Genomic DNA, 21,805 nt, shown 5'->3' on the forward strand with positions numbered 1-21,805 from the left:
GCTCGTTTTCAATGACTCAAAACACGACAAGACATGGGAAGACAAGCCTGTAGCTTATGTAAAAATTGTTCAGTGTAAGTAAACAGGTTAGGCATGGGATTCTGCACAAAGTGAATACTAGAAATATTAAAAATACCACAGAGTGCTTCCAGGTATCAGCAATGCTTCAGAGTAAAATGAAATGTGCCTGACTGCAGCATCCAGTTCCCAGTCTGCCACACAATCCAGTGTGCCACACTTACGTTTTGTCCAGGGAATCCATGAGAGGCCGAAGCACAATCTCAGCATCAATGGCTGCACTGTTCTTATTGGCTGCTGCATTCCCATTTCCTCTCATTTGATTCAGTTCATTGCTCATTTGTCTTACACAATCTTCAATAACAAACTGGAAACTATAGAATCAAAAAGAAAAAAAAAGAATGAAAGAATTCTGGGAGAGAAAACAATAAGGATGATTTTGCATCAGGTTCTTCAACAAGACTTAAATATTTCCTGCAATGATGCAATGCTCAAAATTGAAGATACTGTGGTGTTACAGTCTGAAAATAAGTTCTACTGAGGATCATAGCTCATATAAATAATTAATGCTGTGTTTTGATCTCTTCCCTGCCTTGCTTCCATTCTGCCACAATTTTCATAGCCTTGTAGGTGTGCCAAATATTTATTTTCTAAAGCAACAGATGTATCAGAATCTATAGGTTAGATGTGATTGACTACCTGTTAGGAACAACTTCTCAAGATTTTATTTTTCATGTGAAAGGATGATACAAGCAGGTGATGATAAATAATTTTTCTCTTGATGGTTAATAGCAACCAAGCTTTGATATTCTTTTTGAGGTAAAATCAAAAACTCCTGATTCTGCCCTGTTTGGCTCAATTTGACTTTTTCCAGATTTCCCACAGTCAGTGCTTTCAGAAGGTTTGTTACTTCTTTGCAACTACACAGCATTAAAACACTTGGACTGTTTAAAATATCCTTTTGCAAAAGGATATTTTGAAGCACTCAGACTCTTCCTCCTGGGAGGAATCTTTTTCACTTCAAGGTGACTGTGAACGTATCCTTCCTCCTCAAGTTTGTATCTGCTCAGCTTTTCTGAAAACTGTTCTTTTTCCTAACTGATCTGGTTGAGTGTCTGACAGTCTTAAAGTGCTATTGATGTGATAATCTTTGGACAACATATTGACACAAAGCAGAACAGCAGTTAATCAGTCACCAGCTCAGAGGCAGGAAGAGAGTACTGTGCACACACAGTAATTTGGTTTATGGGTTGATTTGTGATGGATCAAAATTGTTTAGGATTAGTTTATGAACAGAAATGCAAAACAGAGGCCAAAAATCTATGGGGTCTGTTAAGCTGAAAAGATAAATGGCAAAGATTAACTTGAGGAAAGCAAAAGAGAATTTAATGTGAGAGAAAAGAAACAATCGGTTGTTCCAGTGACATGGCTAATTGTAAAAAGAGAACACAAAATTCCATGTGAAATCACTGGAAAAATCAGAAACTTTTCCAGATGCACATTGAATTACACTTACCTACACACTTTAAAGCCCTAGATAAAATCAACATGAGGCAGCTGTGAAACTGCTCATGGAAATTCTTGGGACCAGACCCTCCCAACAAAGCCAAAATAATGCATTGCCTTTCTTGACGTTAGACATCTTTCCAACATTGTTAACCTCACAGACCCAAGCAGTAAACTGACCCATGAGGAATGTTCTAGCTATCTGGAGCATATCCTACACTGAGCTATTCTGGGTTTGCTGTTGCAGAAACCTAGTTGGCTCATTCAGAAAGAAGCCCTGGAAAGAAATAATATTCATGCACTGTCAATGATCCGAGAAGCAGAGCCTGGGAGCAAAAGTACAGTGAGACAATACAGCAAACTAAGCACACAGAAAAAAGCAGACTGTCCACCCAGACTGCCCATCGATGGATTAAATAAGCAACTACAGACTTTGCTTAATGAGCACCACTACAGCACTAATCCCTCTTTCTTAGATTTCTTTCTAACTTGAAGCAAAAGTAACTTGCTACTTCTTGTACCGCAAGCACTGCTGGCACGGCTCCATATACATTCAGGACTGCAGTGTGCACTCTGATTGATGAAAGGTTTTGAGAGTAAGGCTCAGTAGACAATTTTTGAAGAGCCACAGGCAAGCAAATGACCCAAGAAGGCCATTCACAACGACCACTTGAAGCAGGCAGACATCCTTGGTTGAAGCAGGCCACTTGGAAAAAGCTGTCAGTCTCAGGAAATAACAAAAACATGGTCTGAGAGGAAAGTTTAACATAGCATCAGGCAAAAAAACCCAGTGACTTTGCTTCCAAAAAGCAGAACAAAAGCCATTAGCCTCACCTCTGTAACACGTTCATGTCCACAGATGATGTTCAGTTGTCTTTACAGCAAGGTTACTGCTATTTGTTTCAGAGTCTAAGCACATGCACACACAGAAATGCACACCAGTCCATCAGGACAGAAGCAAGCCATGCCTCAGGACATCAAAATAACCACCCAGACTTCATCAACGAGGGAGATTTTTTTGAGCAGGAATATTCCTCTAAGGTTTGCAGTAAAACGGGTTTGTTACCTTGCAGCATATGTTACACTGAGTTCATCCAATACATTGCTAAGTTTCACCTGAAGTTCTTTTAGAACAACACTAGCTTCAGGATCCAGCTGCAAAGAGATAAATAACATTATATTTTATTTATACACTAGGTTTCTGGGGCTTCCATTACAATCAAGGAATTAGGAATTATGTGCAAAGATACACTGCATTATAGAAAACCAAATGTGGAAACACCTGTTGCGATACAGAATTGCTTTAGTAAGCCTTGAAATACAATTACCATTCAAAAAAAAATGAGTAACGGCAGGAAATATTTATATTAGAAATCAAAACTGTGCCATTGAAAAATGACTTTCTGTAAGATTCTGGAAACTGTTGGCAGTCACAAAGGAGAACTACCATTATCAGGCCAGTGGTATTCAACAAGGCACACCAAGAGAAGGATGCAGGAAAAGTGCTCGTGTTAATAATAATGCAGATGCTTTCATATTTTTATTATTTTTGTACATTTCATTACTGTTGGTATTTTGTTTTGTGATTTGCATTGAAGTTGTTTCCATATTTCATATGTTTCCATAATGCAGTGTAAAATTAGAACAGCCAGCACTGAAAAAGATGGTTTGAAGACTATCCATGCCAATTCTACTGACAGAGGATGTGGGAAGGGACTCTACCAAATTTCAGTACTGCTGTTTCTAAAAGCCATTAGGGCAAACAAAATTCAAGCACAGAGCAACACATTCTGATGGTCTGACACAGGTTTTCCAAACATAGGAAAAAAAGTTAATGCAGGGGAGAAATATATTTTTACATTTACAGGGATGAGGATACATGCATAGATATTTAATCAAAAAAATACCCTAATGATATTGATAAGCAAACTTGTTTATTTGCTATGGATGCTTTTTCAAATAAAAAAGAATAGTTTTTTTTTTTTATCTCCCTGATCTTTATCACTCAGGAAAAATAGTTGCAGCCCATTCTGTATCCATCCTGGGATATGATAGATGATCATCAGAATCAACAGCTGAATTTGAATTAATAGCTGATGTGCCAGGTCTTTCAGCTGTCTACATCACAGTGTTAAGGAATGATTTCCAATGATAACCCTTAATTTGTGGGCTCTGTTCTGCAGCAAGGTCAGGTACAGACCTTCTGACAATTTCAAAGGACACTGCACATTTAGAATACATAATCAGGGCTGTTTCTATTTGTGTTTTTCTGTCTTTCAACTGCATGAGTAGTGTTTGGTGCTTATTTTTCCTCTGGTGCTTCAGAGCACTGTGGTGCAGCAGGTCAGTTCTTTTAATCTCAGAGACAAGGGGAAGTTGCAGCACACTGGATAATTTACTTGAGACTCCACAGGAATTCTACAGCAAAATAAACTGAAATAGAGCCAATGATCTACTGTGTTTTAATCTTAGACCATCCTTTATCTCCTTAGAGGTATGTGTGGGTTAAAATAATAGAAAATTCAAGATTTTCACTACAGGTTTTGACAAGAACCTGAAATAGGTGACAAGGGGGAATTGCCACACATCCTTTAGAAGATACTCAGTATCTTGTCATGTAGTCATGTAGTTCTCTTCTAATCTGAGAAGCTCATATGTTACTTAGTTATTCTAAGTACTTACTGTGACGACTTACTGATTTAGTTTTGAATTACTTTGCATTGAGAGAACTTCTGTTGCTTCTGTATATGTTAGTAGTGTCCCTGGCAGATATACTTTGACATTTCATACACTTAAAGTGATTGCTTTCCTTCGTATGAAGAACAGGAATTAAAAAGCTAATTTTACTGCAATGTCTATATTAGTAAACAAATTAAGACTTTGCTATCAAAGGCAAAGATTTTTCCAGGAAATGCATAGCACTAGGGAAATATACTCTCTCCTTTGGAGGGATACTTACAAACCCCAAATTAAAGACCTCTAGAATATAAACACTTAACAAACACTGAACACACAAGCATTCACACTGAACATGATACATGTCAAGGAAAACACAAAATACCAGGCAAGCAGAAGACTCAAAATTTCTTAGCAGATCATGCACAAACTAGAGAATCACCTTGCTACTGGGCCTATAGAGGTCAATGTTTTCTATCAGAGGTTGTGGTGATAATCAGAAAAACACAATCTATCTGCTAAATTCACCTGGAATTGAATTTAGTCCAGCCAAAATTGAATTAAATGCTAATGCCAGATTGTGGGTATTACACACATTATAAAAGGGTGCATGCAACTGTTAAACATTTTAGAGGCTTTGTGCTCACAAATTGCAGAAACAAGTTTGTGTGTGCACAGCTGGAGGCATCTGGCAGGACCCCCAGCCCTGTGTGTGCACATGCTCATGCCCGTCGATGAGGTGGCACGGGGAGGAGTGTGACACAAAGAGGTATGCGGGCTGCCCAGGCAGGTGTGCCACACCTGGCCATGCTGGCATCACTGAGAAGATGTCAGCAAGAGTTTTAAATGCTACTTCTCTCTAGGTACTGGAAAATATGGTGATTTGGATGTCTCACCAGAACTAAAATGTGCACTTTTCATTTTTTTTATCATGTGCCCTCTATGTGCTAATGATTGTCCTCAGGCATCATCCAAACGTGCCAGAGCATGACCTCTTCTTTTTCCTGATATGGCAGAGCTAAGGTGGAAGCATGGAAGTGAGAGGCAATGCTGATCAGCATCTGAGATGATGTCATAGAGGGAGATACAGACATGAAAATTAAGTATTTATGGTACTGGGGACTTCTCTTTTTCTCTTCAAGTCTCATTTGCTTCATAGAGTTTGGTGAAGAAGGAATGAAAAGTAACAAAATTCCCTGAACATATTTCAGGAAAATAAAAGGAAAAGGCTCTACTTGAGCCTGATTATTTTGTGAAGAAAAAACAACAAACCAATAATAAATCCCAGCTATGAGTGTCATTAGTGTACCATATCCAATTTAAGCAACAAAAAAGACAATGCATTTATCCCTTGGACAATTGTATTCTGGATTCCATTTACAGTTCCCAGCATGTGTGGCCTAGCCTTAAAATACATTGGGGTAGGCTGCTCAGGTTTCAAAACTGGATTTTTTAAAGGAGCAAGCTTATTTCATTAATAATGTGCAAATCATTTTTTTTAATCAATTCTTAATATTCTTGGTTTTTCTAGGCTCATATTTCTGCTATTTTACCATGGCCTTAAATAGCAGAATTAATTTTTACCCACAAGAGAATATACTTATAAATTTAGGCACACTACATAAGATCTATTGATTATGCATTATCAAAGAGATAATAAGAAGTTTGACTTTTTCTGAATGCTACACAAAAACTGAGAACACATTTGCTGAACAGCTGAGAAAATAAGAAATAGTTGAACATCATAGTTTCTAAATTCTGCCTATCTGAAACTGTGAATTCTTTTATGCAGACGAGCCTTGGAAAAGAGTTAAAAATCTGATGGGTTTGGCTGCTTTCACTGTGTTAGATTGAGGTATTTCCTGCTGCAATTTAATGTGTGCTAGTATGGACATAATCTTGTTAACTGCAAATTTGGTGGTGTTTCTGCAGGAAGCTACAGAGATGCAAATTACTTTTGCATGAGTTAAATGGAACCTCTCTAATCTGAATCCCATTTATCTGCAATTTCACAGGTCTAATTACTTATAGTTTCCTAATGGGACCACCTGGTTACTTCTGTTCAGAAAATAGTTTTACATGTTTTCTGTATATCTGGCAAAGATACAGGTATTTATCAGCTCCATTACTTTAGTGGTTCTTTCTGTGTCTGACAGACATCTCCCTTCCTCTACCCACACCCTTGGGACAGTGAGATGGGAGATGTTTGGCTGCCACTGCTCTGAGTGCACTGAAAAGCACTTGGGCCTCTGTACAAGATGTAAAGATGGACACTTCAGAACTATTCTGCTGAACTCTGGTCCTCTGTCACCCCATCAAAGTCTTTAAGATCACATAGAACCCTACAGGAATTCCTAAGCTTTTAAATATAAGTTGGAACTGAATTTACCAAAGTGGGAATATGATTTATCTACAGTTAATATAATACTGTCATACATAAACAACCTCCTTTTGCTTTACACCTCTTTTTTTGATCCTAATTACTGTAATTCATTTCTGCCATGTTCTGTCATCTGGTGAAAAGCAACACAAGCATTGGCTTCTCTTCTTTCTCTTTTATCAGCTTCCAGTTTGTCAGACATTAAGAAATATTTAGTGTAAATATATGCATTCCTTTTGGATGAAACAAACGGGAGCTAAACCAAAATTCTATGATGATGATCTGTTCCCATGTTTTTGGACTTGATTTACAAAAAACCAAACAAACAGTGGGTTGGATGCACTTTACTACTTTTTCTTATGGCAGACTGTTCTCATTGATATGATTTGTAAGTACCCTCCCTGCTTTGCTGCAGCAGAGGAAGACAGTTAATAAAGAAGCTCATCCTGTTCAGACTATTTTATTTTAATGGTGGGAGATCTGAGAAATCAGTTTTTTCTCTATTTATAGAGTTCCCTGCCTGCAATGTGCAATAAGCCTACTTGAACAGAGGGACTGCTGCTTGATTGTGGTTATTTTGACTGCACAGTTTGAAAGACATACTGCTCACAGTGTGACACTGAGGAGATTAACAGCATTTAATTTTTCTTAGAATTAGTTTTGCTTCAACTGAAATAGGTCTCATTATTTTGCTGAAAATCATCTGACTTTTATGCCCTCCACAAATGAAATATTAAACTGTTTTTTCCCTTCAAGGAAACTGCTTACAGATTTTACTGCTGGCTTTGTTTCTTGTAAGTACCAGTTCAATAAGCCAAATTGGCCATTAGCAGTTGTGCCTTTGGAATAGTGAGGGGAATAAATATTTGAACTGGAGGACAAACATTTTAGTGGCATCTTGATATGGATGAAAAAAAATTGAACACGAATGTACTTTTCTTCAAGAAATTGCCCTAAAAGTCTGAATGTATTTTTAAGATCTTTTCTATTAGAATCAGAGATGCACTTAAGACACCTAATGAAGGGAAAAATATATCCAAATTGTCTCCGTGGGTTGCATGTTGCACCATATTTGTAGGAAATTCTGCTTTGATACTGTAACAACCTTAATAATTCATCCTCATTAACATCAAAAGGAACCAAAAAGGATGAGAAGTCATAAAAACTTTTGAAAGAAAATTGCTATGAAAAATTCCCAATTTTTAAAATATTATTATATAAGACATTAGGAGCAAATGAAAAACTATTTTCTTGCATTAAAGGGGACATTTTAGAGATTCAAGCAAATATTCTGGTTGAAAATAATTTGATAGAAATAGATATAAAATGTGACTCAGCTTTCCTCTGCCCTTGTCATTATTCTGATTTATAGACATTTACCTGTTTTCATGAGTCATGACATTTAAAATTAAGTTTGGATCCAAGACCTAATACAGAAGTACTTTGCACAGAACATAAAAGCATGGGGGCAAGATTACTTGTAATATTCAGAGAGAGAAAAGGGTATAATAGGAACCACAAAAACAGCCACCTCTGGATGATGAATATCTCTTTTCAAAGTTTGGTAGGAAATTTGCAGTGACAAGGCTGCAGAAGTTTATTTCCTGTTATCTGGAGCAGGAGGTATTCCTGCTGTGGCAGCTTCAAGGAGCTGTTCCTGGCTCAGCAGACCCTCCACACCCTGGAGTGACTCTGTAGGTGCATCTGGAGGCTTCAGTTCCTTGCATGGCATAGGGGACACATTGCACCTCTGTAGGGTCCCACTGTGGATGTGGAAATTTGAAATGCTGTGTTTTCCAGTTTTCTCCATTTAGTGTGGCCACATTAGATCAAAGTTTTAGGAATCTATCAAGCTACAGCCTCAAGAAGAAAAAGGATGATGTATGCATAACTTATTTTTTAAAGCCAACTACTGAAAATATGGGTAGGATATTCATGTTCTAAACATTGCTTCTCAACAAGTAGACAGGATTTTTTCAATGGCTTGAAGATAATTAAATTCTTCATTTCTACTTAATTTATTCATCATGATTCAGAACAGTGAAAGACTACAGTCTGGAAGGTATTGAAGCACTGTTTATGTCCTTTTACTGTTGGACAGGACTTCAGGTTCTTTTAAAACTTCTGAAATGAAAAAGGGGATAAAGCTGAGGATGTTTTGAACTGTTGAGTAACAGATCGTGGTGAAATGGTATCTTGAATACAAGCAGGCCCTCAGATACTGAAAAGTGCACTTAAAATGTTTTATAGATTTTTTTAAACTCTGAAAGGGTATTGCACTATCTTCATAGTAAAACTTTTCAGTTTATTGTCAACTGAATGCCCAAGCATAGCTCTTTTTTATTTTAGATCATAGGGAATTTCACAGATGCATCAATGGAAATAAGTAGAAAATGTGACTGTTTTTAGCCTTAGAAAATATGGTCAGGAATAATAAAAGATGCTTACTATCACAAACCTCATAAGAGAATCTCTCTCCTTCTTTCTTCTGCTCAGTGGATTGCAAGTCAAAGGCATTAGACAAAGACAATGACACATTACAGACAAAACGTACCAATACAAAAAAAAGCAACGTATAGTCCAATACAAACATTAAAATAAAGCTGGCACTACAGATTGCAACACAAAACACCCAGTGCTGATAAAACATTACAGATCATTAGCATGTGTCTGTGAAATAGTTATGTCATTCCCATATTGTCAGGACAGTAAATAGGTCTTGTAGACTTTTTTAAAAGCATTTTAATTTTCTTTGCAAGTAGAAGTGAAAACTTTGACTAGGTTGCAAACATGGTGCTAATGATCTCTAAGGAACTTTGAATGAATCAGGAAACAGATATGACTCACCTCCTTTCCTCCCATGGACTCAAACATTTTCTCAAGTTGGACTCTTAGTTGCTGAATGTTGTTCATCAAGATACAGGCCTAAGAGAGAGCATCAAGTGTGAGATTGTGCACAACCAATTCTTCAGCAGCCCTACATTCATAGAATTAAAGAAACATTAAGGTTGGAAAAGATTTCTAAGACCATCTTCACTCATACAGCTGTGTTTTTTAGAGGAACTTCTGTCCACTGCTGCCTCTCCTTCCTCTTTAACTGGCTCTTCTCTTTGCCTGCTCTGCCTGTGACTGCCCACTAAGGGCAGTGCTGCCCCACAGGGAACTGGATTCCATCTCCCCATCAGCTGGACAGGTTCCAGATCCCAGAATTCCACATCCTGAGCTATCCCAGGTAATTTCTAGTCATACCTAATACAGTTACATCTGGTGGATTAATGCAAGTAGCACATCCTCATCCCGTGGAGAGCAGAGGCAACAATCAAAGTGCTTTGGCAGTGACAACTGACTGCAGGAAAGGGGTTGCCACACTGCTTTCTAGACCCAGTCTTTTCAGAAAACTGTGACAACACTGTAACCCAGATAATAGCTGATGCTTAAGTATTTAAATAAATCAAGAGGCAGTTCTGTTAATAACAGACTAATATTTTAGAAATATGTATTTTTGCATTACTTGAAAAGCTGGTGAAAAAATTAGGCAATAGAACTCTGTAATCATATTATTTTAGTCTAGAAATGTTGCTGTTTAAGCTAATTTTTTAAAGACAGAAAATTGTGCAAAAGAGCCACTGTGCAAAAGACAGCAATTTCTGTATTCATATAAGGCTAAAAGTAAAACATCAATAAAAATAAGGAGCTAGTTACAAAAAACCATGGAAGAAAATCTATTACTAGAATCTTGTGTACATAGATGACTTAATATACTGGTTTGTTATGGTGCAGATGAAGCAATCAGACAACACTTACTACAAGAACTGTGGCTGGCCAAGGCCAGTGTGTTCTAGTGTGTGACTGGATTAATTTAGACACTGAGGAAATGCATTTCAATAAAACATGTATACTTTTCTACAGACAACAAGGTGGTGATGGCATGATTACAGTGATTGATACTCATTTGTACCTGTCTAGTTAATAGCATGTTCCAATGTAGAGCTGAAGCATGATGGGCTCAATAACATGATTTAGCTTTAATTATTAATACATTATTGTCATAGGAATTTGGTGTCAGAGTCCTTCTCTACTGAAGAAGAAAAAGAAATTTGGTCTAACATCTTACTACTTAGATTATTCCTTCCCAGTGAAGCATGCTGCTCATCCTCCTACAGAATGCAGCTGGCTTTGTATAGCTGAAGTGTCACCTCTCTGCTCATCTCTTGAAAAATCTACAACCCCCACTTCTATTTGTCTATCTACCTTCTCTTAATTTATAATCACTAAGATTATATCCTCCTTTCATGTACTATCTCCTGACTTCTAAGAAATTAATTATTTCAGAAATTATCTGCATTATCACAAATCAATAATTATGAGAATTATGATTTGTGATGGGGGTATAAGTAGCTGAATATAACATCGTGTTCCTTTTGTTCCAAACAAATGCAAATGCCTTTGGCAATACCCTGAAGCTTTGAGAGAAACACTTCACACGAAAGCCATTTCAAAGTTTCCTTTGAGGCTGGCTCAGGTGGCTCTTTCAGAGTTTAAGCCTACCTTGGCTCAATGAAAACTTTACTATTGTTGTCAGGTAAAGAACATTACTTAAAAACATTCTCATTGTATTTCATTATCTCCTTCCCTTCAGAATAGTCTGTGCAGCAGTTTATGGGAATTGGACAGATGCAACAACAGGTAAAAGTGGGTGGCAAGTACAACACCAGAACCCACATTTGTTTGTAAATGCTGACAGGAGGTGGAAGATAAGAGGCTGTTTTTACATTAGATAAATACCTTTATGTAAAGCATCTTTGCTATGCTTTTATTTGAACAGTTTGTATGCACATTTTGTAGCGTTTAGTAAGATTACTAAAAGTATTGACTTGAAAAATAATGCCAAATTCTAATTTGAATAATAAAAAGTATTCATTTTAATCTCTTCTATCAACTTTAATGCAGATGAACATTTATTGCAGCTGAAATTACCAATCAAATGGACTTTTATTAAGATAGAAGTATGTAAGGCAAATTCTGCTAAAAAAAAGTTATGTCCCTCAAAGGCATTTGATACAATACTTTATATCTGGTCTAGGGAAGGTGTCTCTGCTCACAGCAGAGGGGTGGAAGGAGATGATCTTTAAGGTCCCTTCCAACCCAAGCCACTCCTTAATTCATAATGAGATTAATTTCATCTAAAGCCTTAATAAAGACAGGTATATGAGAGTGACTTCAGAAATTATTCACTCCAACAATTAAAATCTCCCATTGGATAGGCCAAAAGACTACACTAACAGTTAGGCTTGATGATTCAATGCTTTATTAGAACTCATTTCTTCAAGAAAGCAGTGAGCTTTATTTAATATTAACATTAAATTAATAGGAACTCCCAATATTTGATATTTAGCTGCAATAGATTCTAATTTCTATTACTGTGTGTATGTTGGTGACCTGTAGACCATGACACTGCCCCTAACTATAGAGAGCACTGGCAGATGTCATGCCCAGGATGTCACACAAGGACAAGGAGATCTGTCATGGGCTGAGGGCTGTACCATTGAAGGTGAACAGTCTGAGGATGAGGCTGCAGTTATTGATCCAACTGCAGATTGGTACAGCTGAACAAAACACTACTAAATACAACAGGCATGGTGCTGTAAGCTGCCTGCCATGGGGGAACGAGCTTTGATTGAATATCAATGGTATTGAAAAGCCAGTTCCCAAGAATGCTTTTCCTTGGTCTTGTTAAAGTATTGAAAGTGTTTCCATTTGCTCAATGACATCTTTAGTGTCCATATCTCATTTATTTCTGAGTCCATGGCAATCTGGTTCTTCATTAGGGACTCCCTTGTAGGCAGTGAGGCAACAAAACAGCACAGTTTGACCTCCCCTCTGCAGGGGTGAAGCACAGAGAGCAGCAGAAACCTCTGCACACATTCCCTGCACAGGGAGCTTAGAAACTCTCCAATGCACAAACTGACACAGAGAGGCAAGGCAATGCCAAGTGAAAACCCTAAACAAAGACCTTTTCTTCTCTTTGAGAAACAAGATAAAGATACATTCACCATGTTCACCATAGTATTAGGCTGTTATCCATGGCACGTTTGTAGCCATCTTGTAATTATTTTATGACTTTAATACTGAAATTATTAACAAGGATTCTTAACTAATTTCACTTACTGCAGCTTTTACACATTGCTGTAAGCAGCTATGAAAACATGCTGACCTCCCTCCATTCATGGTTTTTTTCATATAGAAAAGTGATTACATTTTCAATAAGTACAGTAAGTCACTTACAGGTAATTTCTGAGGCAGAAAAAAGCCACCGTTTCTTACTTACCACATTTTCTTTATCACAGTAGGAGCTGAAGTAACTTGAAATAATTGCAGCATACTGAACAAGTACTTTGTTGATAGTCTAGAAGAGGAGAAGACTCTTTTAAATGGTGAATTTCAAAATGTAAACCAAAAATAATAAAAGGTTTGTATAAATGATAGGTTTTACAGGTGCTTGCACACATAGTGTATTGTATTTTTTAGAAATAATATAAACAATCCTGTGAGCACATTTTCAAATCCCTGCACAGCAGATGGTGGGTAGTTCTAATTGTAAAGCAGTCTTCAATAGCAGAGATAGTTTAATTTTAGCAGTAGTGTTTTTGAGAAGCACTGAGAACTCTTCTCCTTGCAATGTACTACATAATTAATGGAACAGTAGCAAGCTCAAAAAATCCTCCAGGGTGACAATACGTAGATTAGAAATATAATGGAAATATAAGACAAAAGGAGCACTGTTCAAAGCCTGGCAATATGAGTTACCTTACAATAATCATGTAAATAAGAACCCTGCAAATGGAAATTGTTGCAATCAAAGAACAGAATTAAAAGTAAATGTGAACTTTTCTAAAGCCAGTAGGACTATAATGGAAATTCAGAACTTGTGAGGAAATATAACTATCCAAATAGAAAGCTAGCAGGGTTGAGTTTATCAAGCAGCAGGTGAATAACTACCACCTCAAGACTTCAAACAAAAATACTTTATTGCCACACCTTGAAATTTCCTTCATTTGCACTGCCTAATTAGCTAATTGCATTTCACTGAATGTCTCCATTAATGGAACTGCAATCGGTTCTTAGCAAGGTAAGGATTGATGCATACATATGTGTATAAAATACATAAATGTGAAATCTCAGAGAGGATAGAATTTCTCAAACTGGTAAACCATTTTTGACAAAGTAGACAATACCCAGCCTTAAGCCACAGACAGCATGTCTTTCTTAAGATCCCAATCAGATAGAAAACACTGATTCTGAATAGCATTGGAATCACTTAGCTTTTAAGTACATAGCAACACAGTGTCATTCTCTCTGAAGCTTAGTTGAGATGAATTCACTTTAATTTACCTTTGCAAATCTTCTCATTAAATGAGATAGTGCTTCTGGATTAGGACACTCCAATTTCCTAATAATCTCAAAGCTTTGATTGAGCTGTGTGAAGACATCAACCACAGAACAAGAGAAGAGGGCATGATCTGATGTTTGCTGAAACTAGAGAGAAACAGTCAAATGTTAACATTTGTTCAGAGATCAAAATTGTATTCATTGATTCTTATACTTGAACTTCCTCCTAGAGTCATAAAAAGTAATAAAGGAAAAAAGAAGTCTTCCTGGTAATACTAAGGAATGTGGCTTTTCACTTTTCTGGTACTTTTGAATCTTTTAAAAATAAAACCAGAATTTTCTTTCATGACGTCATTATCACATAATAGGTTAATGAAATGATACCATAAAATGAATTCTGTGGGGATTTAGGCAGAGGGAATTAGAGGGAATTAGAACAGGCATTTCTCTATAAGGTATCTTCCAAAAGCTGTTATCTCTTGAAATCTAAGAAGGATGTTGTGGGACCAAATGTACTTCTGGTTTTGTAATAATATATGTCTTGATACTTTATTTATTCTCTTCTTTAAAAAGTAAAGGCTCACCCCATCTTTTTTATCTCTTTCTAGTGCTCCATGAAGAAATTCCATTGAGACATCCTCATTTTCATCCAGCCACTGTATGACAAATGGTTCAAACCACCTGAAAATTAAAATCAATTTTGTAACGTAAAGTAGGTAAATTTCATGAAGAACCCAAAAGGAAAAATGTTATAATACCCAGCAGTTTGGTACCTTGTGTTTTCAGATATGTTGTAATTGCTAAAGATTCCAACAACCTGGAAAAATTTTTGTCACCAAAATGCTGCAGCTACCAAAAGGCTTTTCAGGCTTCAGTTTCACAATACTCTCACTGGTGTACCCTGATGATGTAAAATTAGCAGTAGCCAATTCTCTACCAGTGAGGCATGGCAGGTGTGCACCTTCTATCAATATTGGCTCTTTGGAAGTATTTATTTTTTATTTGTATATGAAATAACTTGTATATAACTTTATTTAGTAAAAATCAGCTGTGTTTTATTTAATTTATTAAAAAAAATTAAAGTAATAACAGGTCTCAAACCATCTCAGCAAACCAGAAGACTTGCAGAAGATTAAGGACAGTTCATATACAAGGACAGGACTGAGTACATTTATTGCAGGGAGACAGGTGAAAACAAAACCAGCAGCTGAGTATTAACCTGATCCAGTAAGAATGATTTCAGTAGTATATCCTGTTAGCATTACAGCTTTACCCAAATAGTTATAAAAAAAGGCAGGACCTACAACTAATAGTGGTGCTCTTCCCCCATCTTCCTCAGATGTTTTCTGACCAAAGCATTTTGTCATCTCTGAAGACCTGGAGTTACAACAGCTGTATAAACCTATGAAATAGCTAATTGCACGTTTAACACCTGGACTATTTCACTTGATAGAATGAAGAATTGAAGAGAAGGAAGTGCAAAAAGTAGTTGTTGGTGCTACACACCTTGAGATCTTGCACAAACCTGAGCATAAATATTTGACCCAAATAAACCTTGCATGAAGCCCAGACTCATGAAAGCCTCCCCAAAACACCACTTACAGAGAGTATTCAGGCACTGCATCCTTGAAAGCAGAGAGCTCTCGCACATATTCATTATAAAACCATTTCACTTTGAAGTGCAAATTCATATAATCTGTGCTTTTGCATAATCGCTGCTTTTCATGTTCTGTAATAGAAGGAGTGGAAATAAAAGCACTTAATAGTGTTCTAACAGTAAATAACATTCTTGTGCCTCAGTGCACTGGTGACATAATAATACAGGACTTGCATTTTAAAGCATAATTGGTTTGATTTTTCTCGATGTAGTAATACCCACAGTTTCAATTCTCAGGATCTGAGTACCCCTAGGAAAAAGAAAACAAACCAAAGACCAAACCACAAATTAGGCTTCTCCCCTCTCTTCACTGCAGTGAGAAAAAAACCCACAAATTTGCTGACTTCCTGTTCTTTAGATGCTTCTTTGGCTGTTACAAAATGGTTAAGAAGCTTCTGTGTGTCAAGCTAGAAAAGACAACCATAGCTGTGTAGTAGCCAGAGGAAGTGACAGCTATAAATGCCAGTCCTAGAGGAATCTGTGAAACCTGCATTTATCAGAGCTAAGAAAAAGAAAGAGGAGAAAACTCCACAGCTCTACAGCCATCGGATTTATGGCATAAGTTGAAAAGATGGTTCAATAAAGTGTTTTTGAAAATTTTCAAATGGACTTCACCTTCTCAGTGTCCTCATACTGAATATGCAGATGGAGGTGGGTGGCAGAAGTCATGCAGCCACCTGTAACCACTTTCTCCATTTCTGAAGTCTGATTGAATTTGTTCGGAACAAACGTCCATCTTTCTTCCAGGATTTTGATCCTTGTTTTAGCTTGTACATTATGTTCTGCATTCTTCACCCAGCCACTGCAGACCTGGACAGCTCCATTCCTTCTCTCTTTATCCTTGCTCAAAGCTTTCATTTCCTTTTCCCTCAGCATGAAACCAGGGATCCACAAATTTTGGGCAGGATAATCATACCTTCGTTCGCTTCTCACAGCTTCCTAAAATCTCCACAGATCTCATCTGTTCAGGATGTCATGTCACTTGCACATTCTTCCCTAAGCAAAACAGTAATTTCTTTTCCCAGCTCCCTTAAAAAATGACCAAAAACAGGTGCTCAGCAGGAATGATGTTCTTGTGAAAATATTAGGTATTTAGAACTTACCAGTTTCAAACCTCCTTTTTGCTCCTTCTGTTTGCTTTGCAACACAGCATTATACAAATCTCAGATATTTGGATGGGAACCTAATTTTCTGTAACAGCAGGAGCATCCCCTCCTCTGTCATACACTTGAATGTAGCATTGGATTCTCTGTTAGTGAAAATGCACTGTGAATGACACATTCTGTGTTTTCAGATCTAGCCAGGTACATTAGAAGGAAATGTTTAGTTTTATTATTATGCCAAATCAGCACTCCATGCCATCCAACAAGTGTTTCAGATGCATTTTATTATGCAGTGAGTTACTAAGATTTGTGCAAATCGGCTTATGAAGTGCCCCTGTGGGCTTTTATTTCCTTTTTAGCATTGCAGTAGCATTTTCACCTTCACTGCCCTTCCATCACACTCAAGAAAAATCACTAAATCAGTTTCTGTCTAAATATTGCATTTATTCATCTTCATGCTACTTGAGAGTACTACGAACTCTCCCCAGCACAGTATCATTGTTACTAGCATTAAACAGGACCACAGAGAGAAAGATGTTGCCTTCTGTCATGGTTCTGAGGAATCTTTTTTTTTTTTTTTTTTTAGGTAGCAATTTTTTCACAAACTAGTACAGAAGGCTAGATGACAAAACATTTGCTCTATAAAAGGTATTCTTACAAGGCAGACCAGCCTTTCACTGACAACAATTATGTTATTGCTATGAAATTCACTGCACATCTGCTCCTTAAGTCATTGTTAAAAATCTATCCTAGATTGCATCCCAAAAGAATGGAATTTTTGAAATGAATAGCACTTTCTTTCATTCAAGCTTTTCATAAATGGGTTGTTAGATTATACAATGTAACTCGAGAATGTTTGCTATAGTATTAGAAATCAAGGAAATACTTATATCAATTTTAGAAATGAGCTACTACCATTAATTGGCAAACTTGCCCAGGAGGGTACAACTTACACATACAATTCACTGATATTTTCTTTTTACGCTTAAAATTTATAACACATTAAAAATAAACACAAAAGTAATTCAGGAATAACTGTACTTTTTTTCTGCAGGCTCTTATGCCTTGTTGAGAATATTTGAAGTCTCCCAGGATATTATTTATAGTTACATGAAAGTGAAAAATGCATCCAGAATCTCTGACATTAATGTATGAGAACACCAGCTGTTCTCTTTCAACGTCTGTCCTATTTTATAGTATTTCTAAGTCAACGTTTCTTATCTCAAAGTTTACATAGAAATATACATACTATGTGAGCCTTCTGTCAAGTTTTGAAAATTTTCTACAAATCTATTTCCCACAACCAGCAAACACTTCACAGGACATATGAGGTCATTAGTATCCATGTGTTTTACCTCTTCAGTTCATATAAACCAAAGAATGGAGCAAACAGGTGCCCATATGAGTCAGCAGTGACAGTTTTAACAGGATAATAGATGGGTTTATCCATGGCAACCATGGATTTTGGTTACAAAGTGCAGCAACATCACTGTAGGTGTTCTGAATTTAGATTAAGATCAATAGATTGCTTCCTTAATTTCTGAACATCTTGCACAACCTAATGTAAATGTGAGCCAGCACAGGATACCTGGATGCATTTTGGAAATCTGTGTCTATTTTCCTGGAGGGAAAGCTAATGCCATGGTTCCCTATACAGACATACCCATTTTGGGCTTTCTAGAAGACAGATGTAGTAGCTGCACAATATAACTCTTTTTGAAAAACTCCACTCTTGCTTTGCAGAATTATTATCCAACTGAGTCAGTGTGGAACTAAACCTGCCAGTTGTGTGCAAATGTGCTCTCTGGAGAGATGATGGCAGAAATACCTGAACATTCTCATAACTGATTCTAGGTAAAGAAATCTCCAGTATAACAAACCTGATGCTGATAATGTTTTTTATTTTGTGCTGCTCCTTCTCTGATGCATTCCTTATACTGCAGCATATTTTTATAAGCATCTACTCATCTAATAAGTTTTAAAAAGAGGTCATGTACAGTTCCCATGCTGGCATATCACTGTGTCGTGCATCAATGAAAAAATACTGATAAGATTCTTGTAAACTGTAACATCTGTAAATTCTATGGGGCACTTTAGCTGCTTTTAGGAATTACACTTCCAGCAAGTGTAACTTTTTTTGCACTGTTGATGCCACTTGGGGTGGGGTGGATATCTCCTTAGGGGTGATGCTGTAACACACATGTGCTTCTACAACACACACTAAACCTGTAACCACAATGAAAACTGTATGGAATTGTTCCATCTCACTGCTACAAATCACAGAGATTGGAACTGCCTTAAGGAGACCTCCAGTAAGCAAGAGCACTGAATAAAAACAATAAAATCTGCTCCAATGTTATTTGTATACCCAAGAAGGAAGAGAGATTGTTTTTAAAAGCTGTTACAGGGAATGCATAAAAATATGCAAAAGAACTTGGTGTGTCACGAAATCAGCACAGCCCTGGTGATGCTGTCTCTGGCATGTAATTTAATTGCAGGCAGCAGTTCCTTTAGGGAAAAATTTATAAAGAAACATAATAGGAAGGATTATAATCGAAGGTGCTTTCCTCATAGGCCTCCTCAACCAAACAACAGTACTTTGGAATCATGTTGGAGTTTTTGTTCATTTTTCCAGCAACTGCTGAAGAAAGCTGAGAAGATTTTCTTAAAACAACAAATAAAAGTTATAGTGATGATTTATTAAGCAGAAATATCTATATGACACTAAAGACAATATCATTAAACAAATTGGGATAGAATCTTGTTCAATACAGAATCCTTTCTTCTTCTTAACCTTGAGGTAATAACATCACTCTGAGTTTCCATGTAATTTTTCATATGTATTAGTTGCTAAAAAAGGAAAAAGGGTAATTTAAAAACCTTCATAAAAGATGAACATGTTAAATATTCAGATAATCAAATTGATATTTTGTTCAACTCTGATTTTCCTTATTTGGGTACAAAAACTCAGAGAATTTTTTTTTTTCTACAGCAGTTTCCAAGCCAATATGTTTTTTGTAAAAGCTGCTTGAAGGATTCTGATAATATGGTTTTAAAGTATATTTCAAATCTTTATGAACAAGAACTTCAAGGAAATGAGTCTGTAAAAAATGTACAAATTATTACATACACATAACTAGATTCTTCTAAAAAACCAAACTTGTACAGTTTTCAGGATTTATAAATAATGTTTCAGGGATTAATAAGTACTATAAAGAATATTTATGTGTAGCAAATTAATTACATCACAACTAGCATGTTTGACTGACACACATTCTATTGCTCTACAGTTTATTAAACAGAAATGGTTGAGACTAAGCATATAGGATTTGTGTTTGGATTAGCTGCAAATTTTCCCATCAAAACTCAGCTGTTATTCTCAATCATTGTGACATAATTCCATATTATTTGCAATAATTACCTACCAATCATTCTAGAGACTACCAGCTGCTATCCATTTCTTCCAGAACTGCTGTTTCAGAAAACCTGCTATTTCCAAACTTGCAGTCATATAATTGGGAAGGGTAATTGGGAACACAAAACTGAGTACAGCTAGAGGAAGCTGAGCTCCAGTAAGGAATGATATGGATGCGGTATACATTGGTATTCCTCCCTGTGAATCCCTGTGGGAATGTTACACTGAATGATGCACCTCTGCTTTGGATAAAAGTAGAAGTTAATGTTCAGTGCACCTGATGCCAGTGCAATTTCCCCACAATACAGGAGCGGTTGCTATGCCACAGCCTCTTTTATGCTTATAGTGCTCTAGATTTAATCCCTTTACCCCTGAAAGAAATCTGAAGCCTCTGATTGTATGAATGTTAACAGCACACAGGCCACAAATAAAGAAAAAATGTAACTCAAAGTTCGTAATTGATTTAGAAGATAACATTACATTCTATTAGAATCTTGTCCCAGGATTCTTGTACTTTGCTAAAGGCAATGGAAGTCACTGGTTATTAACTGAAATAGATAGTAGAACACAACTAATTAAATAGTCATGCATAATTTACATTGATTTTTATAATATGAAATACTAGTGACCTTTCTGAAAGGGCTGTTTGTGTCAAGATGAATATAATAAACCAAAACCTGAAAAACTTCTGTCATTACCTTCTTTTTGGATTACATTTATCTCTAACACCCTCCCCCTTCTAATTCTCCTTTAAAAAAATATACTGTATTTTTCACAACAGACTTTTTGACACAGTCAATTTTTCTCTGCATTTACTTGGAAATTTTCATCAAAATATCTTTGGACAGTTCACAAACATAATGAACTGCACCTGGAACATCTCTGTGGGTGATGAAGCTGTGCAAACAGGAGACTGAAAAAAAAGAGACCAAGTACACTTATTAAGGAAACATGCATAAATTAAGAAAGGCATTGTAGATCTTCAAATATTTCCTTACTATGGAGTTATATTTCCTCCCTAGACAGAGGAACTACTGGAGAGGGTCCAGTGGGGACCACAAAGATGATGAGGGAAAATCTCTCTTATGAGGAGAGACTTAAGAGAGGAGCTGGGCCTGTTTAGTCTGGAGAAGAAAAGACTCAGGGAGGATCTCATTAATGCATATAAGTATCTCAAGGAAGGTGCCAAGAGAAGGGTGCCAGACTCTTTGTGTTGGTGCCCAGCAACATGACGAGGAACAATGGCCATAAAACACAAGAAGTTTCATCTCAGCGTGAGGAAGAACTTCCCATTGAGGGTAGCAGAGCACTGGAACAGCTGCCCAGGCAGGTCATGGAGCCTCCCTCTCTGGAGACATTCCAAACCCTCCTGGACACATTCCTGTTGTCACCTGCTCCAGGTGACCCTGCCTGGACAGAGGGGTTAGACTGGATGATCTCCACAGGTGCTTGCCAACCCTAGCAATTCTGTGATTCTGTGACAGAGATCAGGGAAGGAAGACAGATTCAGTCTTATTCTGAAAGGTGAGGAAAAATGGATTCACTGTTCTTTTTTTGTCTTCTTGCCTGCAGTGGAAGCTGCTAATCAATCCCTGACTTAATGCAGTGCTGTAAAAGCTGATGTGACATTGCCCTTTACATTCAACGAGAAGCTCTCAAAG

General features: G+C 36.9%; 1 protein-coding gene across 2 annotated transcripts in view; it reads right to left on the reverse strand.

Annotated features, from left to right (window-relative positions):
• The window catches only part of UNC13C (unc-13 homolog C), a 131,144-nt gene that overhangs the window by 22,693 nt on the left and 86,646 nt on the right, over positions 1–21,805 (reverse strand). For both annotated transcript variants that reach the window (XM_053988476.1, XM_053988475.1), the window contains 7 exons: positions 15,572–15,698; positions 14,554–14,650; positions 13,973–14,116; positions 12,909–12,986; positions 9,428–9,505; positions 2,591–2,679; positions 243–392 (listed from right to left, as the gene is read on the reverse strand). In XM_053988476.1, the coding sequence (XP_053844451.1) occupies positions 243–392; positions 2,591–2,679; positions 9,428–9,505; positions 12,909–12,986; positions 13,973–14,116; positions 14,554–14,650; positions 15,572–15,698 (763 nt within the window). The remainder of the gene's footprint in view (positions 1–242; positions 393–2,590; positions 2,680–9,427; positions 9,506–12,908; positions 12,987–13,972; positions 14,117–14,553; positions 14,651–15,571; positions 15,699–21,805) is intronic.

Source organism: Vidua macroura, chromosome 12, assembly GCF_024509145.1.
Source record: "Vidua macroura isolate BioBank_ID:100142 chromosome 12, ASM2450914v1, whole genome shotgun sequence".
NCBI lineage: Eukaryota > Metazoa > Chordata > Aves > Passeriformes > Viduidae > Vidua > Vidua macroura.